Source organism: Canis lupus, chromosome 4 (genome assembly GCF_048164855.1).
Source record: "Canis lupus baileyi chromosome 4, mCanLup2.hap1, whole genome shotgun sequence".
NCBI classification, from domain to species: Eukaryota; Metazoa; Chordata; class Mammalia; order Carnivora; family Canidae; genus Canis; species Canis lupus.
The window spans coordinates 56,377,361-56,405,105 of record NC_132841.1 but is presented as its reverse complement, the minus strand read 5'-3'; the positions used below and the strand labels follow the sequence as shown (position 1 = coordinate 56,405,105).

Genomic DNA, 27,745 nt, shown 5'->3' with positions numbered 1-27,745 from the left:
TGGCTGTGCCCCCACCCTGCCCCCAGCCCCCAGAGTGACCAGAAGTTTCCAAGAAGCCTCAAAACTACCCGCTGTCCGCAGTGGATAGGAACACTGCAAGAAACCGCAGTGATAAGAACCGACCAGAAGATGGAGCCAAATGCCCGGAAAACCAAAGCAGTTCTATTTCGTGAGTTTTTATTCATTTTATCCTGGGCTGCAGGTGCGGAAACTGAACCACAACCACAGAGGCGGTGAGAGACGTGCCCAACGTCTCCCATCTGCTCAATGTCAAGGCTGGAAATCAAGCCCCATCTCCCGCCCTGGGGCCAGCAAGTATCCTTCTATCCCTGCTGAAGCCTCAGAATGCGGGTCAAACCGAGTTCAAGCTGAGAGGCCCTAACCGGGTTAGAGCGCGCCCGCGTGGCGGATGGGCCGGGGAGGCCCTGAGGGGACGCGGGGAACCTCTGAGTGGATGAGGCGGGGGCCTCCATGCGGTCCACGTGTGGATGGATAAACACTATTGTCAAAGACTCCTGGCCGAAGCTCTCCTCCCGCCCCATCCGCCTCACAGCTAGGCTGACTCTGGGCAAATTCTTAAATGCTCCAGGCCTGGGTCCTCGTCAGTAACTCAGAATGATGGTGCTACAGGCCTGTTGGGTTGTTTGGAGGGTTACATTAAGTAACCGAGGGCAGCCCGGGTGGCTCAGCGGTTTAGCGCCGCCCTCAGCCCAGGGTGTGGTCCTGGAGTCCCAGGATCGAGGCTCACGTCGGGCTCCTTGCATGGATCCTACTTCTCCCTCTGTGTCTCTCGTGAATAAATAAATAAAATCTTTAAAAAAAAAAAGTAATTGAGAAGAACACTGAGCATCATGACTCTGGTATGGTAGGAGCTCAGTAAATATCCAGGTTTCATTCCTGTAAGGACAGTTCTGTCCAAAATGATCTAAACAAAATGACAAAGATGAACATGAAAGGCTTTACTGGTCTAAGTGGACAATTTCTCCTTGTGACATTCCTCCTTCACTCGCCTTCTTCCCATCCTTCCGGGGCTCCGGCTCCTGGCTCCCCAGTCAGCCAGTTCCTGCCATTAACTGATGCATTTTTTTTCTTTTTCATGCCGATCTTCTCCTTGGTTCTGTGTGACAGGAGAAGAAAAGTCAGACCCTGCTAAGGAGATGCCACAGAAGGGAAGGGCTGTGTGGCCAGAGCAAGGAGGAATGCCCAGGCGGGCCATGGGGGGCCCAAGCCCTGACCTCAGACCCTACTTCACACCATCTCCAGAATTCAATTGCTATTCCCGGTTTCCACTTCCCTCTCCACTCCAGGTGAAACACCTGCATCCGTCCACACCTGTGACCCTCTCGCACAGATTTTTCAGGACTCCGCAAGCCCACGCTAATCTCTGCCTTCTTGCATGGGATTCTAGGCTTCTGCTTCAGAGAGAGACCTGAAGCTTCCTTCTGGAGACAGAGGAGGCACTTTCTTTCCTTGTCTCCTCCATAACACGGGTAGCTCAAGGCCAGGAACCACGGGCTGCTTAGGGCAGTAGAGGGAGCACTGTGCTGGGAGTCAAGAGACCTTGCCAGAGGCCTGGCCCTCTCTGAGACCTGAGATGGAGCGGCCCTCTGGGGTGACATCAGCCCTCAGTCAGAGCCTCCCTGGTGAGTTCATTTCTGCCCTGGGATTTAGCAGCCCTGAGGACCAATCCTGCTCTCTTTGACTCTTGGTGTGACCTCTGGCAAGTCCTTTCCCCTTCAGGACTCAGTTTCCCTGATGCTTTCGGTGCTTGAGTCCAAGACAGTGTGGTTGGTGCCTCTTGTAGGCATTTTGAGTGGGATCCTTCTCGTTGTTTCTGCCGTCACTCTCACTGCTTTCATCCTCCTGCCAGGGAGACACAAAGTCAATGTGGGGGTCCTGGGGCTGGGCCAGGTTCTCCCATGGTGTCTGGAGCCCTCACTGCCCTCAGAGGATGCCCCCTCCTCCAGACCCTCAGCAAGGTGTGGAATATGCTCAGGGCGTCAAAAGGGATGAGTTGGGCAGCCCCGGGTGGGGCTTCGCCTTCGGCCCAGGGCATGATCCTGGAGACCCAGGATCAAGTCCCACATCGGGCTCCCTGCATGGAGCCTGCTTCTCCCTCTGCCTGGGTCTCTGCCTCTGTCTCTGTGTGTGTGTGTGTGTGTGTCATGAATAAGTAAATAAAATCTTAAAAAAAAAAAAAAAAGGGATGAGTCATGAGGTGTGCTAGGGAAGTGAACAGATTCAACCTGGTGCAGCAAAGACCAGGGAAGAGGACATCAGAACAGGGAGACATAGGTTTTTATCCATATTCTGACACTAACTTCTAGAAGTCTCTGAACTTAAACTCTAAATGGTCGCTATCAGACCCTTTCTAGCAAGTGTGGGAAAGGAAAGGGAAACATAAAGATCCCCAGGCACTGAGAGGCTATGAAGGGAGGGGAGAGAAGAGGCAAGCAGAGAAATGATGCTTTAGCATCTGACTTCTCCTACTTTATGACTTCTCGAAGAGTTGCCCAAGGCGGAAGGCAGCTACCGTAATTTCTCTCTTCACAAACTTCAAAGAGATGTTTGTTCAGAAGGTAAATTTCCAGAGGGAAAAGGAGGATATTAAATGGAAATGCTACTGCTCAGACACAGGATTTAGATGCAGGACTTAGACAAATGACTTTGTTTCCCTGACCAGCTAAAGTGAGCTGGACTGGGATTGGCAGCAGAGTGGCTCAGTCTAGAGGCAGGAATACTGTCCTCGTAAGCACCCTCACCCTATGAAGCCCACAGTCCCTTTCCCCAGGCCTCTCAGCCCTACTCAGTAATTTGCATAGGTGGGTTTTGAATCCACGCACACAGCCACCTAATGTTGATTGGTCCATTCACAAAGCACAGAAGTCACTTCACAGTTGGCCAACAGCTTCATCCCTGCATCCTCCTATTCCTGAGCAGAGACGGCTTCTCCTCATCCCAAGCCCTGACATCTGCCTGTCAGAAGCAGCTTAAATCTGGGCAGCATAGTCACCCCAGAGAGAGTCTCCACAGAATCTGGTGGCTGTGATCTGGGCAAGCTCACTTCCAGACTGCTCTGACCCAGTGAGGGTACCAGGCCCTCACCATCCTGCTCCACTTTCTGTTGCTCATCCTCATACGGCTTACTCTTCAGAGTCCCCTTCTCCCACTATTGCTCCTTCTCTTTCTCAGCCTCTTTGCCAACCCTGGAGGGGATGATGGAGAGGAAACAGGCTCAACGGGGAGGCTAGCTTGATTGTGTGACCTGAAATTCTCAGTCTGCTCCTCCCCATGTCCTCCTCCCCGGGCCCCACTTCTCCTTCCTGCATATGTGGTTTTTTCAGCTTTCTCAAAGCACATTCATATCTATTCTTCCACTTGAACCCTACTGCCATTTGCAGTACTGAGTAGGGAAGGGGTTGTGGACCCATTTTACAGAGAAGGAAACTGAGATCCAGCGAAGGAAAGAGTATCTCTAAGAATATATGAGGAAGTTGGTCCCATCATGGGTGGACAATCATCTCAAATTGCTTCCTCCTGGTCCAGCGTCCCTCCCCAGCCAAGTAGGGCATGATTACCAATGAAGGAATGATCCCAGCTCACCCATCAACATTGGATGGTGGCCCTATACTTAAGCACTTCCCCAGGAAAGACCTGGAGCCTCCAATAAGCACTGCATAGGCTGGGGTCAGCCTTTGGGGCTCACTTGGACTGTGGGAGGGTATGCACAGCGCCTGGTGTGCTTAAGGACGAATGGTCTCCATGAATGGTGTATCTGCATGCAGCATGAATGAGCGTGTGCATTCTACAAGCCCCACATGTAAGCTCCCCAGTGGCTGTCTCTGCTCATAACTGGTGTGGCCTCACATCCCAGGGCTACTGCTCTGTACCTCCAGGTTTCCTGAGAGATGTTTTCTTTCTCTGTAAATACTTATCAGACCTCTGACAGCTCTGAAGAGTTTCCTGCCGAGCTGGCCCCCTTTCCTGTCACACCTCCAGTCACTGCCTCCTTAACCAAGTGACCAGGATACAGAGAAAAAAAAAAATCCCAAGTAAGCAAGAGCCCAGGAACTCACACTTTAGGACAGACGCCACCTTGATGGAGATCTCTTGCTTCTGTCACACCAAGCTGAGAACAAACAGGGTAACAGCAGCCAGCCTCTTCCCGGCATGTTACAGTTTACAGAGGATGATAAGGGACATTGTCTTCTCTGATGAGCACATCAGCTCTGTGCAGTCAGAGCACCGTTAGCTCATTGGCCAGATGAGGGAACGGAAGCCCAGGAAAGTGAGAGCAATGTCCCAAGAACCCACAGAGGCAGTGCTCACATGCATAGAACTCTCTTTGCTTCAACCCTCAGGTCTCTCCCAACTGAAGAAGGAAGTGGGGTCAGGTGGAGACCCAGGGAGGGTGCAGAAGATATGATATCCATAGACTTTCCTTGTTTTCCTATTGTCTCCCTCAGCACGGCCCACACACAGGCTCCAGGGACCCACAGACCCTATACCTGTACAGAGCAGAGACAACAGCCGCTGAGGCCCACCCCTCCATGCTTCATGCCCCCAGCCCTGCCCTATGCCGTCCAGAGCCACTCTGCTGCATGAGCCAGATGTGTCCTTTCTTAGCCTTGGTCTTGTGATTCTCTCCTAAGAACACTAGCCACTCTTCTGCTGCTGTCCCCACCAGAAAACTGGCCAGGGTAGCAAAGAGGAGGCCAGATCAGAGCTAGCCAGGCTTTGAAAATGGGACCTCAGAATGTAAAGACTGGAAAGGATGGTTGTGTAGATGTGAAATCTGTGCCTGCCCCCGGAGAGTGGGGGGCAAGGACTTGCTCAGAATCTGCTGAGGGGCAGAAGCCAGGTCCTGGAAATACAAGCACCACATCCAACCAGGCCTCTGCTCAGCCTCTGCCACCCCAACCACAGGAATTGGTCTCACAGCCCCTTGACTGGCCCAACGATGCCCTTTCTCCCTGCCAGGGGGTCTGCTCTCTGATTTGAGAGCTGTGTCTGGACTTGGAAGGAGGCATCCACCTCAGCAAGAAGGAGACAATGAGTTTCTCAAAGCCCAACAACTCAGAGACATAGGTACTCGCTGCCAAGACAACCTTGACTCAGACTCTCATGGTTGCAGAATTATCACGTCTGCCCGCCCATCGAAGGCTAGAGGAATTGGACTTTCTCTGCATGCCCCTGGCGTGTGGTCCAGTGACCAAAGCAGTTGTTAATCCTCCCTTGCTCCTCTACCCAGTGCTGACCTGAAGTGATAGCCTAATATCACAAACCTCGTTATTTTAGACTCAATGGTCCCATCCAATTTCATCTCAACTCTCTTGCATCCAAGGCCCAAATTCCATAGTCGTAGCAGGAACCAAGGAAGAGAAGGTGAAAAAATATCCACTTAATGTTCTGGAGCTGGAGGCAAACTTGTATGTCTATGCTGAGCTAGCAGAGTCCTTCTGGGTCCTTCCGGATGGGTTTATATTCCCAACATCTTCCTGTTTTCAGCCCTGAAGTGGGCAGACAGTTGTCTAAATGTCCTCAGGCACACAGTCTGGAAACAGACAAATGTTTCCAATCAAAGCCTGGGACTCAATCCTACCACCCCCTGCGCCCCCTTGGTCTCCCTGCCAGCTGCAGGGCACACCCTCCATAAATCATGGACTCATTCTATGCCAGCCTGGAACATTCTCCCCTCAGACTCAGTAATGCAACTTCTAGGAAATGATCACTTACATGCTCAAAGATGTGTGTAAAATGGTATCAACTCTAGCATTATCAAAGTAATAAAGCTAACAGAATAACATTATTAACACATGCATAGTACTTGTTTCATTTCTTAAATGCTATTCCTGTATTTATTTAATCTTCACAATGGCCCATGAGCCATGTACGATGATTGTCCCCAGTTTCGAGCTTCATACATCGCCTCTCAGTAATTGACAAAGAATTAGGAACAACCTGAGTGTTTAATAATTGGGGATTGGCCAAATAAATTATGGAGCTTCCCTAAAATGAAATATTACGGAGCTATTATAAATAAGGTTTAAAATATTTAATAAGCCAGAAACACGTTCATAATGTTTGGTAATATTAAAAGCACAGGAAAATAAACTACACTCCATACAATCGGATTTTGAGTGAATGAACACATGCAAGAAAAAGTCCTCTAGGGAGGTCCTTGGCAGGGGAGGCTTTCTGGAAGAGACTGGTAATGAGCAGTTTCAGAAAGCTACGTAAGGAAGCGGGGCAGGGGCTGCGTCCCCAGCAGGAGCTGCGTGAGCTATCGCTGCTCACAATGCCCAGGTAACGTAAGGAGGCCCAGAGTGGATACTGAGCTTGAGATGACCAGCACTGGCTCAGAGTCCAGAGATTACCACTCACTCGCTTCTGACTCTGAAACTAATGAGGGTGAGCATTGCCAAGTCCTCTCTCTCTGGGCCTCAGTTTCCCCATTTCTACAAAGGCGATCATAACCCCTTCCCTGACTCTCCCATAAGCCAGGTTGCAGATGCAAAGCTCCAGGGAAGGCTTGAGTTGTGGGATTCCTGAGGTGACAGGGGAGCAGAGCTGTGGCTTTTTCTACTGACTGACTGCTGGGTCCTTCCTACAGGATGCAGGCTGTGCTAAATGCTTACAAACATGTTCAGCGCCAGCTTCCGGGGCATGGCACCAATACAGTCACGTAAGGCCCACACCCAGAAGTGCCTACATTTGGGGGTTTAGTGCTCTGTGGGCACCATGCTGAAATGCCCAATAATTTTATCTTGAATTTAGCTTTAGTAAGAAAAGCGGGACAGTGAAATGTGTGCTGGGGGCTTGGGGGCTGGAGCCTTGGTTTACACACTGTCCAGGGCACTTAAGTCTCGAGGGAGGAACCACAGGCACCTGTGAGGATCTACGCTCACCAAGAAGGTACCCCTGTGCTTGAGGAAGCACAACATACGCTAGCAAATAAAGAACACCAAGACAGCCAAGAGAGGGACGGTGGAAGAAGGGGGAAAAGCTTTACTCTTGCTGTTTGAACAAGGAGCCCTGTGTTTTCATTTTGCAAATTAAGTAGCCAGCCCTGGGTAAACCCAAAACACCTCTATGAGGAATGTGCTTATTTTATTCCTTTTTACAGGCAAGGAAGTTGGGCTTAGAAGGTACATTGCCCCGGGTAAGACAGCTGGAAATAGCTTAGGCAGGGTTTGAACCCAGACCAGTTTAAACACACACACCCCCCACTCACCGTGTCTGTGGCCTCATCACTGTGCTATAGGAAGTCAGGTGATGCACAAGTCAGGCAAACCTCAGAGCAGCAACCCATGATGCCCTCTAACCACAATCAGCCATCACGACTCACACGGGGGTCAGCCCCTCCCCTGGATGGAGAAGGGGGAGCCTGGCTAGGTCTTAGAAGGGCATTAGGAGAGCCCTCACACCTCCACATATCTTTTCTGTCGGCTGAGAGGCACCTGCTTGATCCAGGAGGACGGGGGTTTCACCTGGCTGTGTGAGATTCCACTCTCAAGGAAACTGAGCGGGCCGCAGAGAAGAGCCAAAAGGAGGATACTCCTCCTGACTCCCTCAGACCTCGAATGCCCATCTTAAATTTTTTTTTCAATTTTTATTTATTTATGATAGTCACACAGAGAGAGAGAGAGGCAGAGACATAGGCAGAGGGAGAAGCAGGCTCCATGCACCGGGAGCCCGACGTGGGATTCGATCCCGGGTCTCCAGGATCGCGCCCTGGGCCAAAGGCAGGCGCCAAACCGCTGCGCCACCCAGGGATCCCGAATGCCCCATCTTAAAATGGGAGTGAAAATACTTATGTGGAAGTTCTCTACAAATGCAAGGTGGTACAGCTATCAGCAGCCCCATCTGACATCGCCTGCACTGACTGGCAAGGACTGGCCAGAAGTTGGCTACTTCTACTGTATAGACGCTTGTACCTTGTACTCGTGTGTGTGTGTGTGTGTGTGTGTGCATTTAAAATTCCATACACTTTATCACACGAGTAGGTCCATGTGTCCATCACAAGTAAGGCAACCCCATCACAAGGATCCCTCCCGTTGCCCTTTTAAAGCCACACTTACCTATCTCCTCCTCCACCCCCATTCCTAACCCCTGACAACTATTAATTGGTCTCCATTTCAGGGTGCCTGGGTGGCTCAGCGGTTGAGCGTCTGCCTTCAGCTCAGGGCGTGTTCCCGGGGTCCCGGGATTGAGATCCACATCCGGCTCCCTGCATGGAGCCTGCTTCTCCCTCTGCCTGTGTCTCTGCCTCTCTCTGTCTCTCATGAATAAATAAAATCTTTTAAAAAAATGAGTCTCCATTTCTATAAATTTGTCATTTCAGTGTTTTATGAATGGAATATATAGTATGTAACCTTTGGGGATGTTTTTACTCAGCATAATTGCCTGAGATTCACCCAAGTTCTTGCATGGATCAATAGTTTATTCCTTTTAATTTCTGAGTAATGATCCATGGTGTGGATGCAGTTGAAGCCCTCACCCACTGAAGGCTATCTGCAGTTTCCTGTTTGGGGCTGTTACAGATAAGGCTGTTATGAACACTGGTGTACTCCTCTCTCCTTTTTGATCACTAATTGATACAGATGCTCTTACTTCACAGAGATTTGTGTTCCTGCTGTGGCAAACATGACTTGCCACCACATCATCTTTTCCATGCCAACTCCAACTAGCTTTGGATAACGGGCCCAGATGCTCCCCTACAGGTATTTACCGCTAGACAGGAACCTCCAACCCCTTTCCCTTAAAATAATAAAATAGAACAAACTGGAGCCAGACAACCTGGGCTCACACTGCAGGAGCTCTGTCATTTACAGCTGTGAAATCCTGGGGAAGTCACTGAAACCTTTGTTTTTCATAACCATCATAATAAAGTAGCTAATAGTTGTTAAAGGTTTCTGACAGGTTATGGTGGCAGTGTGATGTCATAGTTGAAAAGAGAACTTAGGTGCTCAGCTGCCTGGGTTTGCATCCTGACTCTACCACTTGGTGACTGTGTGATCTCAGGCAAGTTATTTAACCTCTATGCCTCAGTTTTCTCTTCTGTAAATGGGCATGCTAATAGTGACTATATCATGGAGTTGTTTTGAGGACTAAATTGGTCCACGTAAAATGCTCAGAACAGGTGTCTGGCTAGTAAGCATTATGCACATATTGCTGTGTGGCAGGTGCTCTTCTAAGTACTTCATACAGATCGTTTTATTTAGTCCTATCAGGGACTTTATAATACAAGTGCTATTCGAGATGGATTTCCCAGATAACCAAACTGCAATCTAAGGGGCTAAGTCACCTGCTCTTGATCACAAGGCTGGAACATAAGGGTGCTGAGGTCCATTTTGGGTCTGTGCTCACTCCCAACTTTTACACCATCCTGCAGGCCCCATACACATGGGCATCATTGCCCTGCCCCCATACAGCAGTCGTGAGGATTACAAAGAAAAGTGTATTCGGTGGTGCCTGATACTCAAGTTGCTCCATACTCGTGAGTTTCCTCTTTTTAACATCCACTGGTAGTGGATGAACAGGAGATCATGCTGTAGTTTTAATATAAATGGCAGAAATTGGCCTCTTAAGACACAAGCCACCAGAAGTACAGTTGAGAGTTTTGATGGATACATCTGGCACACATGTGCAAAGCTGAACTGGCCCAACAATCACAATTAGATTTGAGACATGTCCATCCAACTCAACCACAATTCAATACAACAGGGCATCTGCCCCTTGGAGAGCTCTGCAGCTAACAGGCAGAGATTGCTCAGACAGTGGCACCAGCGTAAGCTTGCAGGACAAATGAGTTCAGAGAATATTTCAATTGTTAAAAAAAAAAATTCCTAAAGAGTTGATTGGGGAAGCAATAGTTAGAAACGAAGGGACTTTGGGGTTTGGCCAGATGATGTAATCACAAGTAACAGAGGCTGCAAGTTAAACAGAGAAATGAGTGCATGCAGCTTGTGGGAGTATCAGGGTACAGCTGAGAAGTGATATTACTGGGCAAGTTCTCAAAATTCTCCTCATATATTAGCCAGAGACCTTGATGACACATTAATTAAGGCTTGTTATTTTTAGAACTTCCTCATTTCCCAAATGCTTCATTTTAAGTCTTTTATGAAAATGAACATCACCTTTATTGGTGAGACAGAAGAGATTTCAATCTTTGACATTTCTGAAATACCATGCTTGTTGAGGGGCCCCTGCGGGTACAGTTTTAATCTGGGTTTTCCCAGTGTGAAAAATATTCCCACCTTTAAAACTCAGAATACATCTAGAAATAAAGATAATCTATTTCTCAAATGATGACATCAACAGCAACTACTTATAAAACATCTCTCCTTCAAATAGGTCTTTAGATAAAAATAAGTATGAAAGAGAGGGTCTTCATTCAGGGTAGGACTGACAACGTCTTGTTTTCTGATTGTAGGCCTAGAAAATCCACATTTGTGCATCACACTGATTTCAGATTCCTATGAAGGCCAGCCACGTGGATTACAGATTTACTCTTCACAAGCCTGTCAATGTTGGTACCTATGCCTTTATTTTTTATTTATTTATTCATGAGACACACAGGGAGAGAGAGAGGCAGAGACACAGGCAGAGGGAGAAAGGCTTCATGTAGGGAGCCCAACGTGGGACTCGATCTGGGGTCTCCAGGATCACGCCCTGGGCCGAAGGCAGGCACTAAACCGCTGAGCCACCCGGGCTGCCCGGTATCTATGCCTTTAAAGAAAACCTATCAAAAGCAAGTAAGGTAAAGCTTGTCCTCAACACATCTGCATGCATTATATAAAGAAAAAACAAGAATTACTTTGTACATGTTTCTATTTCTTTTAGACCAAATTAATGAAGTTTCTTTTAATCACAGCCTTTAAAGATCCCAATAGTAGGAAGAGAAGCATCTTACCCCAATTACAACTGAACATTTTACCAATAAGGTGTTAAGTGAATTGGGAAGGAGGAATGTAGTATACTTTAGGATGTAGCTGTAAATCTCAGACACGAGAAAATTTAAAAGAACAGCACCAAAAGACTAGGTATCATCAAGAAACTACATCCTGTAGCCACCCCAAATGGAATGAAGCAAGCACCATTCAAAAATCAACACCATAATTCAGTAGGTTCCAAAGCATCCCCTGAATTTACCTTTTCACCTGCCAACAAATTTTTATGCTTACTTTTCTCTCTCCATCAAGGAACTTTCATTTTTTTTTTTTTTAAGATTTTATTTATTCATGAGAGACACAGAGAGAGAGGCAGAGACACAGGCAGAGGGAGAAGCAGGCTCCATGCAGGGAGCCCAATGTGGGACTTGATCCCGGGTCCCCAGGATCACATCCCGGGCCAAAGGTGGCGCTAAACCACTGAGCCACCCGGGCTGCCCAGAACTTGCATTCTTTTTCACCGTATTTTAGGTGAAAGGTAAGCAATTGTCACTCAGAATTAACTGGTGTTTTCATTGTTGCTTCACGAATGGTCTCCAAAATACACTGAAAAACATCTGGGTAGATAGGGGAGGCTTGACAAGGACGATAAGAAAAAAAGTGGCAGTGAGTCACATTTGCCTTTTTTAAGGTCTAATCTAAAACCAGTCTGGGGAGGTACCTAAAAAGAGTCACTGTTCTGTTCCCCATATCTAAATCCCTCTTCTTGAAAGAAAAACCATAGCTATGTTTCTAGATTGAAAAGTAAAAACTGCAAACCGCCATTGTACAGGCATCTGAACAGACAGACAGCAGTGTGAGCAGTTCCTAAACCTTGTTCAGGGGATCCAGGTTCACACACAGCAACTGCACTTGAGACAGCAAACCTGGACTGGGGACACCAGCTTTCATTACCATAGGCAACTGTTTTTTCTCTGAAATTTCAGAATTACATTAGGAAGGGTGAAATTTACCTAAAAAGATTAATGTTCACAAAGTTTTCTGATCATATTAAAACAGAATATAAGCAGAGTAACATTTTAGTGCTACTGGTGTACCTTTTTAGCCCAAATCTATTTATAAACTACCCATGCCCCAAATAAGGGTATGGAAATAGTGCTGAGATCAGTCAATGTTACATCTTTGTTCTGCTATTTCTTTGGTCTGAAAAAGATATTGGGGCTCATGTTTGGAAAAGTAAGTGAAAGGATCAAGTGACACAATTATTAATTTTTATTTAAACGTTTTAGAAGATGAGTGGTAGAGCTCACAAAAGTTACCTCCAACAACAAAGTTGGAGAATTTTTTTTTAAAAGAGTGGATACCAAATAACTTTTAGGAAGATAACACCTTATTAGCCTCTTACATTGTTGAAGAGAGCAAAAGAAGGCTTAAGATCTAAAGGATAAAAGTTGTATTTATAAACATGCTAAGGAATACATTAAAACAAACAAAAAACAAAAATAAGGAAAAACATATTGTATCTTACAGGTTAAATCCTGTTATAAATGATTTCTATGGGACTCTTATAGTCCCCTTCAACAGCATTTAAATAACAAAAACTCCATTACTGAAAGAGCTTCAATACTCCTTTGGAGCTGGCTATTACAGAATTTATCCTGCACATAAGGTATGCATGAAAAACATCCTGGAGAGACTTGGAATACCTGCAAACATGAAATTGTTTCTGTAAGTTGCACTTATTGGTCTGGAACCCCCCTGACTGGGGTCAATTACAACTTGAAGCTTGTCACCTTAGGGTAGGAGAACAATTTAAAGCCAAAGGGCACTTTGCTGTAGTTAATTCATGTGGCTTCAAGTACATTTCAGAAGTTTCTCCTCCATGCCAAAGACCTATTGAGAATTAAAGAGCACATGAAACTTTCTAACCAAGTCCTAAGAATCTAGGTAATCATTACAGTTTTACTGTTTTCTTAAAGCCACAGATTTTATTATAGAAAGGAGAAAGGTCATGGCATCGACAGATCAAGCACAGGACTTCTAGAATACTAAATTGTTTCTCTCTTGCTTCACAACCAATTATATCAGCGGGCTGCAAAATCATACAGAACCATAACAAGACTGTTAGTGTTTCGCATCATGTCCAATAAAGAGCAATATTTTTGCCTGAGTCTCCCATTAACCTTTATCTAGAGCTATTATTCTTGAACTTTCCATAAAAATTTCTTCTCAAATAATTTAACAATTCTAACAACTTAGAAGGGCAGTGTGAAGACCTGAATATTTCACCCAAGCAGTGAAGGCAACAAAACTCCTTTAAACCTGCTCTCCTGCCCAAATTTTATACACTAAAAGAATCCTTTCTCCTTCCCTTCTGCAGGGGTACCCAAAAGAGAGTGGCATTTCTTGGCCACCACAAGTTCTGGGTTGAATCCTCTCTGTTCTTCAATGTTCTGACAAAGACCCTGGGCCTGTATATAGCTCATGCCTCTGGTAATTCAGTTTTGTTCTCAATGAGAGAGATCTCCAGCACAGGTAAGAGCAGCTGAAAGGCATCCTGAATATAGGAAGCACTGTTTGATGCCTGTTGAGATTGAGAAAAAGAAAATATCACAGTTACTTAAAAGGGAAAATATATTAAAAGACAACAACAACAACAACAAAAAAACAGATTAATTTGTACAATCTAACTGAATCTCTGGGCTGGCAAACAAAAGCACAAACTAACCATGTTAGTAAAAGTTACAGAGGCAAGAATGAAATAGCTCTTAAGAGATGACAGTACCAAAAACAAATGTCAGCATTTTTTGTCCAACTTGTCCATCAGAAATGGTAGCTATTCTTTCACATTCTGCTCAAATTCGGCATTTGAAGCTTATTTAATCCTTTACTAAATGCTAGAGTCTGTCACAACATTCTAGTCACTTACTCAAAGGACTCTGGAAGGCTATGAAATCTTACACCAATAGGATCTTCAGTCCATTATGATAGCTCTTCTTCCATGAACCCAATACAATTAGTGAATACAAGACAGGTACTACAAATATGTACAAGGAAAACCGCTTTCAAAGATGATACAGTATAGATATATTTCTATCTGGCACAACAGACATAATTATGAGAAGCATCATGGAATCACCATGCTCAGAGTTTGCCAGACTTCATACATCTGACAAGTTCTGATCTTCCAGAAGAATAGAGAGTTCATTACATTAAGATAAAAACATATAATTTCAAGGACAAGGATGTTTCAAATATGTAATCAAGAACAATCAACTCCAAACAGCAATAAGGAAAGCCCATAAGTGAGTTTACCTTTTTCGGATTTATCAATAGCATATAATCCTATTTAAACCTTAATGTGACATTTGCTGCCAAATTTTCAACCAAAAGAGACCTCAGAGATCATCTAGTTAAATCTCTTATATTGCACATAATGATAATGAGATTGTCAAGAAGGTAAATGCCTGGTCCAGAGTCATAAAGCAAATCAGGGGAGATCCAGGACAGGACTAGACTCCCGGTTTGCAAACTTCTCACCTATACCACTCTGCCATCTACTAAATCACTAACTTTTAAAAACATTGTTTAAGTGTTAATTATCAGAATAATTACCCTGATATTCAAGAAAACTGTGCAGCTAAGGAATTAAAGGCATTTCCTTGATAATTTTAAAAGAATTTAAAACTAAAGAAGTAACAGTCTAATAGTTAATTTTTTTCAATTCATATTTAAAACCTAACCAATTATCTCCCCTGACTTACATAAACACATTTTAAACAGATCATCAAATGTTCAAATAGTTTACACAATTAATTTACAAGACAGAGTTTTTAAAACATGGCAGGCAGAAAGTGTCACACAAGGAGACAAATAATTGATCATATGATCTTACATCCCCCTTTTCCATGGACTTAAACCACCCACCTCCTTAAATCTAATGAACTGATGAGGATTCTATAAACACAGTACCTTTGATAAAACAAAGCAAATCTCTTGGCAAGGAAATGGCACAACAAAATGTTTTGTCTTGTTTTGTAACAAATCTCCCCTATATAAACTTTAGTCCTTTTGGAAGCAGTATTTGCCTGTTTGTCATTTTCAGCCCTTCAAGTCTATACCTGGTCTCCAGAAGGTGTTTCATTACTAAAGATTGTCCATCAGCTGCCAGTGGGTAGTACTAACTACTGAAAGCCTACTGCTGCTTTGCAGTTCATGCAAGAGCTTCATCATTATGCTTTGTAATAATGAAAAGGGAATATGCATCAACTACACACCATTTTGGTCATACCTGCATCAGTATGGCTAAACTACCAATCTGGTGAAAAAACAAAAACAAAAACAAAAAAAAAACAAAAAATAAAGACTGAAGAAGAGCTGATTAATAAAACATTATACCCTAAAAGTTAGAGACTTATAATTAACTACTAACCTCCAGAAATACTGCAGTGATTAGGGGATTAAGGATGTCTGCCTTTTCTTTGACCTAGAATAAAAAAAAAATACATGGTTAAGTGAGCACTGCAAATTAAAAAAACACAACAGTAGACGCAGTGTGATCCCACTTTGAAACATAAACACACACACACCCATACATAATATAAGTATAGAAAAAGTCTGGACTGAGAAAGAGCAAAATATAATCTCTGGAAGTGCTTTAAATTTCCTTTTATATTTTCCTATGCTGCCCAACTGACAGTGTATTCCTTTATAGTTTTTGTTTTTTAAAATTTTATTTATTTATTCATGAGAGACAGAGCGAGACATAGGCAGAGGGAAAAGCAGGCTCCCCTTAGGGAGCCCAATGTGGGACTCAATCCCAGGATCCGGGGATCACACCCTGAGCTGAAGGCAGATGCTCAACCACTGAGCCATCCAGGCATCCCCAGTTGTAGGTGTTTTGTTTTGTTTTGTTTACTTTAAAAAGTATTCATTTTGGAAGAGGGGGTAGAAATGATACACATGACCAGAAACTTCAGAACAATTTTAAAATGGAACATGCAGATAAAGAACATGTGCTCAAAATATTCAATGGTTTTTAAGATGGGCTATGTGGAAAACATGGAAATAAATAATGGAAAGTTAACACCGCCATGTGTTAGCACCTTATAGTTGATTTGCTGGGTTAAAGTATCTTTATGAAACACATGGAAAGATTTGGTTTCAGAAGATTAACTTCAGGAATCCCAGAAGCTCTTTTAAAGACAATATTATGGAATAAAGAGATAATCCCAGGATTATCCCTTATGGGAATAATCTAAACTCGTAAAGTAAGAAAAATTTGGGCTATGCTCTTGATAAGTTTAAGAGCCTAGAATTTGCTGCCACACTGGCACTTAAATACTTATTACAAAGTGATTTTTTTTTTGATTGAGGTATAAGTGACATACAATACCATACTAGTTTCAGGTGTACAACATGATTTGATATCTACATATATTATAAAATGATCACCACAATAAGTCTAGTTAACATGTGTCACCATAGTTAGAAAAATATTTTTCCTGTGATGAGAAGTTTTAAGTTCTACTCTTAGCAACTTTCAAATATACACTACATAATTATTAACTATAGTCGCTATGCTGTACTTTACATCCCCATGACCTATTTAAAACTGGAGTTTTATACCTTTACATCCCCTTTACCCATTCTGGCCTCCCTTCACTCCCCCACCTCTGGCAACCACCAATCTGTTCTCTGTATCTATAACTTGGTTTTACTACAAAGTGATTTTATTTACTCATTTAAAATGCCTTGATTTGATCCTAATTCACGGTTACTGATTTCTGATCATATTCTACAGTTTACACACCTTCAGTAAATTTTTACAATTCCTTTAAAAAGGAAAAAAATTACTTTAGCTGTTTTAATTACAACTCTCCTCTTGGTTGGCAACTGTAGAGTATAAGGATTGCCACAGTCTAAGTAAGGCACTGCTCCCTAAAACTACAGCCAAACTTTGGGGGCTTTATTTTAGCAAAGTCTACATTTCCAGTACAGATATCAAAGAGTAGCAGAAAATATACTGCAGATTTCATAAAAAGAGAAAACAAAAATAGATTACAAAAATCTGCTAGACACAGAAAAGATGATCCAGAAACTCACACGAAAATGCGTAACGCCCCAAAAAGATAAAAGATCTTGTAAAAGAAGAACCAAGTTGAAGATTTACACATCTTGATTACAAAGCTACAGTAATCAAGACAATATGGCACTGGTATATGGATACACACACATAAAATCAACAAACAGAAATTAGAGTTTAAACCAGTTTATCTATGGTTAAATGATTTTACCATTCAACAGGGAAATGCTTTTCAACAAATGGTGCTAAGACAACTGGATATCCACATGCAAAAGAAGGAAGGTGAAACCCCACTTCACAATGGATCATTGACATAAATGAGCTACAACAAAACTCTCAGAGGAAAACATAGAGGAGTACATCTTCATGATCTTGGATTAGGCAACGATTAGTACTGAATGGTGATAAAAGACAATGATGACAAACTAGACTTTGTCAATATTAAAAACTTCTGTGCAGAGACACTACCAAGAAAGTGAAAAGACAACCCATGGCCTGGAAGAAAAGACATGCGTATCATGTATCTGATAAAAGAACTTGTACCCAGAATATATAAGGCATTCCTAAAACTCAGTAATAAATAGTAATAAAAAGGCAATTAATAAATGACAAAAAAGTAATGAAATAATCCAATTTATAAAATAATTTTTAAAAATAACTCTATTTGAAAGTAGGAAAAACTAGAAGACATTTCTCTAAAGAAGACATACATATGGCCAACAGTACATGAAAAGAAGTTCAACATCATTAGCCATCAGGGAAATGCAAATAAAAGCTGCAATGAAATACCATTCATACACTGTTCAAACAATGAACAATAGCAAGTGTTGAAGAGATTGTGGAGAAATTGGAACTTTCATACACTGCTACCAAGAACGTAAAATGATACAGTTACTTTGTAAAACAGTCTGCGAATTCTTCAATGGTCCATAACACCCATATGACCCAGCAATTTTACTCCTACCTATACACCTAAGAGAAATGAAAACACACATGCATGTTTGTAGCAACATTATTCATTATAGCTGAAAAATGGAAATAATCCAAATGTCTATGAATTAATAAACAGAAAAATAAAATGTATATGTCGGTGCCTGGGTGGTTCAGCGGTTGAGCATCTGCCTTCAGCTCAGGTCATGATCCTGGAGTCCCAGGATCGAGTCTCACATTCGGCTCCCTGCAGGGAGCCTGCTTCTCCCTCTTCTATGTCTCTGCCTCTCTCTCTGTGTCTCTCATGAATAAATAAATAAAACCTTAAAAAAAATGTGTATATCCATAAAATAGATTATTTGGTAATAAAAATAAGTACAGATACATGCTACAATGTGGATGAACCTCAAATACATTAGGCTAACTGAAAGAAATCAGACACAAAATATCACATGATGTATGACCCCATACATATGAAATGTCCAGAATAGGTAAATCTAGAGATGGAAAGCATATTAGTGTTGCTTAGGGCTAGTAGAAAGTGGAGTGGAAGAGAATGCAAGTGGCTGCTGAAGGCATGAGGTTTTCTGAAGGATGAGGAAACCATCTAAAATTAGATTAAGGTCACAGTTGCACAACTCTGTAAATATATTAAAATCAATCTACTAAATGGTACACTTGAAATGGGAAAATTTTATGGTATGAAAATCTTAATAGAACTGTTTTTAAAAAGCCCAAAGAACAAACATTAGCCCAGTAAGAGGCAAGAATTCTTACCCCAGCAGTTGTTAGGCAAGTGGTGAACTCTTTAGACAGAGAAGACAACTCTTTACACAACACAATTGTCATCCTAGGAAAGAAGTGAGCAAAGTCAGGAGGGTTCCTTGTTCGGTTTTTTTTTTTTTTTTTTTTTTAAATAAGCATATTTAACAACTATAAGAAAACAAATCATTCCTGGGAGTAAATGTGAAAGAGGAAAGCTTTTTTTAAAGGGAAACACGCCTTCATCAGTTACCTAATTTGGGGACCCATTTGAGCAAGCATTCAAGCTACAGAAAGAGGTTTAGTCCTTGGAAAAACATTTTTCTGCAAAATCCTCTAGGAAGTACTAGATTTTCAAGTTCTATCAAAGGAAATAACTAAAATACATTTTAAGGAAATAAGGTAGTACTTAAAAGATACTACATTCTGTTCACGAATGTAGTTAAAGTAAATATGCATTCATTCATTCAACAAATATTTATTGGAAGTCTTCTATTTACCAGGTACTGTCCTAAGCATTGCAGATATATCAGTAAACAAGTGAAAGCCCAGTTTCCATGGATTTTAACTTACTTGATAATTAGCCGGGCGACTATACATATGTGTGTTTATACACACATATACCTACTGTACACATACACATATACATATATGTATACATGTAAACCCAGATATATAAGTAGAAAAGTGGAAGTAGCCACTTTTCCAAAGAACAGGCTACTCTGGGAGTGTGAGTCCCTCATCTTAAGGAAGGTTTTTTTTTTTTTTTTTTAATTTATTTTTTATTGGTGTTCAATTTACTAACATACAGAATAACCCCCAGTGCCCGTCACCCATTCACTCCCACCCCCCGCCCTCCTCCCCTTCTACCACCCCTAGTTCGTTTCCCAGAGTTAGCAGTCTTTACGTTCTGTCTCCCTTTCTGATATTTCCCACACATTTCTTCTCCCTTCCCTTATATTCCCTTTCACTATTATTTATATTCCCCAAATGAATGAGAACATATAATGTTTGTCCTTCTCCGACTGACTTACTTCACTCAGCATAATACCCTCCAGTTCCATCCACGTTGAAGCAAATGGTGGGTATTTGTCATTTCTAATAGCTGAGTAATATTCCATTGTATACATAAACCACATCTTCTTTATCCATTCATCTTTTGTTGGACACTGAGGCTCCTTCCACAGTTTGGCTATCGTGGCCATTGCTGCTATAAACATCGGGGTGCAGGTGTCCCGGCGTTTCATTGCATTTGTATCTTTGGGGTAAATCCCCAACAGTGCAATTGCTGGGTCATAGGGCAGGTATATTTTTAACTGTTTGAGGAACCTCCACACAGTTTTCCAGAGTGGCTGCACCAGTTCACATTCCCACCAACAGTGTAAGAGGGTTCCCTTTTCTCCACATCCTCTCCAACATTTGTTGTTTCCTGCCTTGTTAATTTTCCCCATTCTCACTGGTGTGAGGTGGTATCTCATTGTGGTTTTGATTTGTATTTCCCTGATGGCAAGTGATGCAGAGCATTTTCTCATATGCATGTTGGCCATGTCTATGTCTTCCTCTGTGAGATTTCTGTTCATGTCTTTTGCCCATTTCATGATTGGATTGTTTGTTTCTTTGCTGTTGAGTTTAATAAGTTCTTTATAGATCTTGGAAACTAGCCCTTTATCTGATATGTCATTTGCAAATATCTTCTCCCATTCTGTAGGTTGTCTTTGAGTTTTGTTGACTGTATCCTTTGCTGTGCAAAAGCTTCTTATCTTGATGAAGTCCCAATAGTTCATTTTTGCTTTTGTTTCTTTTGCCTTCGTGGATGTATCTTGCAAGAAGTTACTATGGCCGAGTTCAAAAAGGGTGTTGCCTGTGTTCTCTTCTAGGATTTTGATGGAACCTTGTCTCACATTTAGATCTTTCATCCATTTTGAGTTTATCTTTGTGTATGGTGAAAGAGAGTGGTCTAGTTTCATTCTTCTGCATGTGGATGTCCAATTTTCCCAGCACCATTTATTGAAGAGACTGTCTTTCTTCCAATGGATAGTCTTTCCTCCTTTATCGAATATTAGTTGCCCATAAAGTTCAGGGTCCACTTCTGGATTCTCTATTCTGTTCCACTGATCTATGTGTCTGTTTTTGTGCCAGTACCACACTGTCTTGATGACCACAGCTTTGTAGTACAACCTGAAATCTGGCATTGTGATGCCCCCAGATATGGTTTTCTTTTTTAAAATTCCCCTGGCTATTCGGGGTCTTTTCTGATTCCACACAAATCTTAAAATAATTTGTTCTAACTCTCTGAAGAAAGTCCATGGTATTTTGATAGGGATTGCATTAAACGTGTATATTGCCCTGGGTAAGGATGTTAAGACAAAACCAACCCCCTGTTGTGGGATGCTGCAGAGCACTGAAGCTGTAGGTGAAGAAGGGGTCTGGAAAACATCAAGGGCCTTTCCCAATCCTAACAAACTAGACACTACTACACATTTTTTTTCTAATGAAAATTCTCATTATTTAATTAGATTTATTTAGAAAGCAGTCCTTTTTTGTCTCTTGTGACTATCTACTTAATATTATTTCTGAAATTTTTATTCCAAATCAGCAATATGGTGGAAAAGGGGCTTAGGGATTTAGCCTGGCCTGGGATTAAATCCCAGTCTGCACAAGCTGGGTAGATTATTTCATTTTTGAGTGTTTCCTCATTTTTTTTATTTTATTTTATTTTTTATTTTGTGTGTGTTTCCTCATTTTTATTTTATTTTTTATTTTGTGTGTGTTTCCTCATTTTTTTAAAGCTGGACTAATCACTTACCTTTAGAGTTGTTATAAAAATTAGAAATGATACACATACGTCCCTTAGCAGTCCCTTAGAGCCTAGGACATAATCAACATTCAATAATGGGTATAACCATTATTAAGAATTGAGGCTTTAGAACTATTCTGTTTTTACTTTTGTAAAATTTTATTTTTATTAAAATAACGTGAGACCTAGTTTTCAGATTATCAATAATAAAAATTAATTAATAAAACAACCAGTTAATAAAAACATTTATAATGTAGAGTTATGGCTCAGTGAAAAGAACCCCTCTGGCTACTTAATAACTAAAACCCAAAATGAACAAACCTCTAACCTGTGGATGGTACAATGTGAATAGCACCTTTTTGAGAGCAAAGTTTCTTAAACTTTGGAAAGAAGCTGAGAAAACTCTGAGCAACTTGTATCTTTTATAGGGATACTCTTTATACTTACTGGGAAAGAGTTCTGCTTCTTTCTATGGCTGTCACTTCCTGCTTCTGGCCATGCAGAACCAGAGCCGCTGTTTTGTGAAACAGTTCAATTGAGCAGGCAGTCAGCTCTGCTAGGCTCCGGATTGCAAATGCATGTATATCCTGAACGGAAAAACAAGACAAAGCACTGTTTTTTTATTTTGGGGGGTTTTTTAGCCCAGAGGAAATGACATCACTTTGCTTCTCTCATCCTGTAGGATTTGGTATCTTGAAAGCAGCAGAGACCAATGGCTGCCCTTCAATAAACCTCTTCTACCACAGCAGTGAGGTCTTTTAACAACTGGACTCAAAATTACAAAAACAGTAGCTTCCCTGAAGTCAGGTGTGACCAGGTGACTATGTTTTGGCCAAAAGATTTAGATCAAAAGTGTCTTGTTGCAGCTTCTGGGAACTTTCCCCATGATATAACACACAAACACACCCTTAGTCTCTTTTCCTTCACTCCTTTCATTCCATAGTCTGGAACAAGGTTGCTGCCATACTCTTGGATTACAAGGGTTAAATGACGAGTAGTGGTGCAACAAAGAAAAGGTGCCTGCATCCCTGATTGTGATACCCACATCTCCACACCGTTAAAAGAGAAAAAAAGGTTTAACTGCTCTGATACCTCTATTGAATTTTTACTGATTTGCTCAATTTTTTCTGTTTCCAACTGTTTCTCTCCGTCTTCCTTCTCTTCTGATGGTTTGGCCAGAGATGTACTGATCCATTCGTAGGCAGTATTCCTTGCCTAAATAAGAAAAAGATTACTGCCCATCAACAGTTCAATTCAGCTCACCAAGAGGTAACAGTATGCATTGTGCACCTACCAGGAACATGTTAGCATCATGGCTAGCATCATGTAAGTCAATGCTCTGTTCTCATCCAAACATACATTTATCATACATGTATCTACTTACCTTACCACTTCTCTTAGAACACCTAACACTACTGTTCACTCATTCCTTGTTGAAATTCTCTAATCCTTTGGTCTTTTTGAAAACTAGGGTAAAATTTACATAAAGTGCATAAATTTTCAGCACACAATTCAAGAAATGTTTACATGCGTATGTGCCTTTGTAACTGTGACCCAGATCAAGATACAGAACATTTCCATCACCCCACAATGGAAGGTACCCTCATGCCCATCCCTAAACCCTTGCCCAAAGGTAATCACTCTTCTGTCTCACTGTAAATTAATTTTACCCATCCTTAAATGCATACAAATGAAATCTTAAGTCCATTCTAATTTGTGTCTGACTTGTTATGCCTAACATACTGTCTGTTAGATCCATCCATGCTGTTGCAAGCACTAGCAGCTCATTCTTATTTCTTGCTGTGTGGTAGTTCATTTTATACATATATCATAATTTACCATTGTCCTGATAATGGGCTTTTGAGTTGCTTCTTGTTTTGACTTTTATAATACCACCAACTTCCAGTTCTGCCTCCCCCCTTATAAGCATTCCTCCTCAGACTCTTGTATGTATAGATCCTTATTTTTCAGCCCCTTAAATACCAGCATCACCTGGAGTTCTAGCCTGGCTCTCTACTTGCCTAACCCAACTCCCTCTTCCCTTTGCCCATTCTTTTTCTATAATTTTAAATATTCCCTACCTGCTGCTGACTCCTAAATCCTTATTTCCAGCACTGACCTCTCAGGGAAACAACACATTCCAGCTGCTTACTGGACATATGTATCAGGATATTTCATACACTTATCATTCCTCTTCTCTTCAATGGCTCCCCATCAACTAGACCATGTTCTTTCATGATTGAAGAAGTACCCATGACCTAGACCTCCTTCATCTCTGACCACTTTCATTTTAAGATCTAATAATAATGACCTATAAATATGCCTGTTCTTCACTCATGCTATTCCCTTAGGTTAAAATGCCCTTCCCCACCCTCTTCTTTTCTCCAAATAAAGGTAGCTCTTAGTTTTCTTTCAATCCTCCACCCAGACAGTGTTTCTTCCAGGTAACTTTCAAAAACGTTCCCGGAGACTGGGCACCCAAACAACTCTTTTCTGCATGTCCACAGTCCCGAGTACCCATTCATCTTAGTACTTACCAAAATTAAATGTGTCTATCTCCTATACAAACATTGCTATAGGATAGTTACAGACTGTCTTACTTGGATTTACACACCCACTATCCAGCACACTACAAAGGACACCTACTGTTTTTATCTAGCCAGCATCCATATCTCCTTTCTCTTGGTAGTAGTTTCCAGATTTTTCTCAGTTCCTGTGGTTCGGGTGGGGTTGCTTCCATCCTTTGGTTCCAAGGGTTGGCAAACAATTCAGGTTTTTACCAAGAATATTAATCCCCCTGTCCATACAGTGATTACTTCATGGATGGAAAAGTCACCCCAACCCAGGTCAATGGGCATTAGCCTCAGGACAACTGATAAAATTATTGGGGAAGGGAAGCCTTCCTTCTGTTGGGAGTTACTCAACTGGAAAAAAGTTACCCTTAAGTTGTCAGTAGTTATCCTACCACCATCTGGAAAAGATTCTCTAAGAATAAAGCCAAACTAAAAGAACACAGAGTCAAGAGACTGGTGTGGGGACTGGGGTGGGGATAGGTGGGTAGAGAGCCATGCCTGAAGTCAGTCTTGCCCCTTGATATTCTGGTTTCTTGAGCTAATGAGTGCCCCTTTTTTCTTAAGCCAGTCTGACTGGAGTTTCTGTCATTTGCAACTGAGTGTGTCCTGGCATCTAAGAAAAGGTTTATTGTCATTAAATGAAGGCATCCACTTGAGGACCTCTATATGGACAGAATGTGCTCAGAGCTGTAACCAGGCAATAGGAATCCACGTAAGATTAGGAGAGTCATTCCAGCTGAGAACTGAGAGCCCCATGCAGGCTACATCATGAACGAGCTAGAGCAGAATCTATGTACGCAGATAATTCATTTCAAGGTTCTTTCTCCTATGACACAGGAACTCCCATAGAGTTCATCTATGAACACCTTCAAGAACAATCTGGCTCTGATCTATAACTCCCCTATGCATTAACTCCTCAAATTAGGGGGATCCCTGGGTGGCTCAGCGGTTCAGCACCTGCCTGTGGCCCAGGGCGTGATCCTGGAGACCCAGGGCGTGATCCTGGAGACCCGGGATCGAGTCCCATGTCGGGCTCCCTGCATGGAGCCTGCTTCTCTCTCTGCCTGTGTCTCTGCCTTTCTATGTCTATCATGAATGAATAAATAAGTTATATCTTAAAAAAAAAACTCCTCAAGTTAAATAATAATAATAATTGTATAAAGATTGGAAACAAGAAAACCCGAAGTGTGCTAAGAAAACTGTGAAGCAACTAGTAAAACCAGAGCAGGCAATGCATTTATTCAGTTCATCCATTACAAATATTTACTACACACTGTCCTAAGCGCTGGGAACAGTAGCGACTAATATAAACCATGGTCCTACTCTTCTTACTCTAGTGCAAAAACATAGCAAGAAACAAATAAGTGAAGAAAATAAAATGGAGAGATGGAGAGTATGGACTGGATGAGAAGGCAAACTAGGTTTGGATGGTCAGGAGGGATCTTGAGACGTGATACCTGAGCTGAAATCTGAAGTTTAAAAGTTTAAAATGCAAATATTTAGAAAATGAGTGTTGTAAGCAGAGGGAAATCAGGTGGGTGTACTCAAGGAACAGAAGGAAGACCAATACGGGAAAAGCATGGTAGAAGATGATGTTGGAGTGGTGAGATTTTTAGAGAAAAGGACAGTGAGAGATGAGGCTGGAAAGAATCCTAAGAGATGACTAATACTCTAAATAAGTATGGAAAATGTTCTGCAATTCCTTTCAAGAAATAAAACGAGAGCAAAACCAGGGATTGATTTATCTTGGATTAAAAGAAGGAAGAAGAGGATCCCTGGGTGGCTCAGCGGTTTAGCATCTGGCTTTGGCCCAGGGTGTGATCTTGGAGACCCCAGATCGAGTCCCACATCAGGCTCCCTGCATGGAGACTGCTTCTCCCTCTGCCTCTCTCTCTCTCTCATGAATAAATTAATAAAATCTTTTTAAAAAATAAATAAATAAAAGAAGGAAGAAAAACAGGGAGACGTAAGAGCACACAAAAGAAGAAAATTGGTATCATAAATGTAGTATACTTGAAGGAGCTATTTTAGCAGGCATAGTACATACTCAAAATGACCACTCTTGTAATAAATACATTAAGTGAAGTCATTATGAACTACTGTGCCAATTCAAGGTAATTTATCAGACCTTTCAAAAATCAGCAATGCTACCCAGACCTCACACCCACAATTCAGTCTGGAACCTCCCACTGGTGAGACCCGGAAACTTAGGAATTAAAAGCCACCTTTTAAGAGGTTAGCTTCTCCAACCACTTATTTTATCACTTGGGGTGGGGGAGGCCTAGAAAAGAAACAAGATTTGCCAACATCACATGTGTCAGAATAAGAATCAGAACTGTCTTCTCAGACTCCTGCTTCATTGCTTTTCCCCTCTATCACAGTCTCCCATATAAATCCTTGTGGAAAATCAGGCCCTCGTCTTTAACTATTCTATCTCTTATGACTCAACACCCAAAATGTAAACAATGTGAAGATTGCTTTCAGAGAATGACCAGAACTACTAAACATCTAAGGGGTTACTTGCCTTTTTAAAATGATTATATGATCTCCTTGTACAGAAATTATGTCTTTTCCATTATAGTTTCCCTAGTACCTAGCAAAGTAAGTTACATAACATATGTATATTTATCAAATACCAAAATGTATACTATATAGGAATAGCTTCTATAGATAGGACCATCAATGGTGAGCATGTACTATGAGCCAGGGACTCCATAAAAGCTTTGTGTGTATTATCACATTAATTCTTCACAAGAACCCTATATCATCCCTATCTCACAGATAGAAGAACAGAGGCAGAGAGGTTAAACAACTTGCTCAACACCACAAAGTAAGAAATAGTAAGTCTGGGATTTTAAGGATCAATAAAGCAAAGATCCAGCCTTGAAGAAATTTGAGATTTAGGAAGGAACGTGGAGCACCTGGGGGACTTAGCTGGTTAAGCATCTGACTTGATTTGGGTTTGGGTCATGATCTCAACATCTTGGGATCAGGCCTGTGTCAGGCTCCACATTCAGCAGGGAGTCCGCCTGAGATTCTCTCTCTCCTTCTGCCCCTCCCCTCTATGCACATTCTCCTTCCCCCTCTCTCAAATAAATAAGTCTTTAAAAAAAAGATTTAGGATGGAAGATAAGATATACACATTTAAAAAAACAAATGAAAAAACCTATGATAAATGTATAAAGATATATATGCATAAGGTTAAGTGAAAAAAGCAAAGTGCTAAAGAACATACAGAATATGTTAACTTTTGTATAAGAAGATAATGAATATATCTGCTTATCTTTAATATACATCTACTTACCTAAAAAAAGAAACACAAGAAGGACATGCCAGAAAGCAAGAAAGTTTAATATCTAAAAGGAGGGCAGCCCCAGTGGCGCAGCGGTTTAGCGCCGCCTGCAGCCCAGGGCGTGATCCTAAAAGACCTGGATCAAGTCCCACGTCAGGCTCTCTGTATGATGCCTGCTTCTCCCTCTGCCTGTGTCTCTGCCTCTCTCTCTCTCTCTCTCTGTCTCTATGAATAAATAAATAAAATCTTTAAAAAATAAAAAAATAATAAAATTTTTAAAAATATTATCTAAAAGGAGAAGGGAAAATGGAGCAGATGGGAATTATACAGTTTTGACTTTTCAGAAACATGACAATACTCTATATATTTGAAAATTAACATGGGGGAAAGCAAATAAATCATACATTCTTTCCA

The 27,745-nt window shown here is 41.8% G+C and overlaps 1 protein-coding gene and 2 long non-coding RNA genes across 3 annotated transcripts in view; 1 reads left to right on the top strand and 2 right to left on the bottom strand.

Annotated features, from left to right (window-relative positions):
- Positions 1-50: 50 nt before the first annotated feature.
- Positions 51-5,263, bottom strand: LOC140632428 (uncharacterized). The gene is made up of 3 exons (XR_012029978.1): positions 4,077-5,263; positions 1,248-1,863; positions 51-1,117 (listed from the first exon to the last, which is right to left on the bottom strand). It is a non-coding gene; the product is annotated as an uncharacterized lncRNA (long non-coding RNA).
- A 3,706-nt stretch (positions 5,264-8,969) lies between these two features.
- Positions 8,970-11,099, top strand: LOC140632427 (uncharacterized). Its single transcript, XR_012029977.1, has 3 exons — positions 8,970-9,024; positions 9,395-9,499; positions 10,436-11,099. It is a non-coding gene; the product is annotated as an uncharacterized lncRNA (long non-coding RNA).
- A 1,047-nt stretch (positions 11,100-12,146) lies between these two features.
- Positions 12,147-27,745, bottom strand: part of FAM114A2 (family with sequence similarity 114 member A2) — a 33,424-nt gene continuing 17,825 nt past the window's right edge. The window contains exons 10-14 of the mRNA XM_072824414.1: positions 22,559-22,681; positions 21,914-22,053; positions 18,685-18,757; positions 15,325-15,378; positions 12,147-13,476 (exon numbers count right to left, since the gene is read on the bottom strand). Coding sequence (XP_072680515.1) covers positions 13,375-13,476; positions 15,325-15,378; positions 18,685-18,757; positions 21,914-22,053; positions 22,559-22,681 — 492 coding nt within the window. The 3' untranslated portion in view covers positions 12,147-13,374. The remainder of the gene's footprint in view (positions 13,477-15,324; positions 15,379-18,684; positions 18,758-21,913; positions 22,054-22,558; positions 22,682-27,745) is intronic.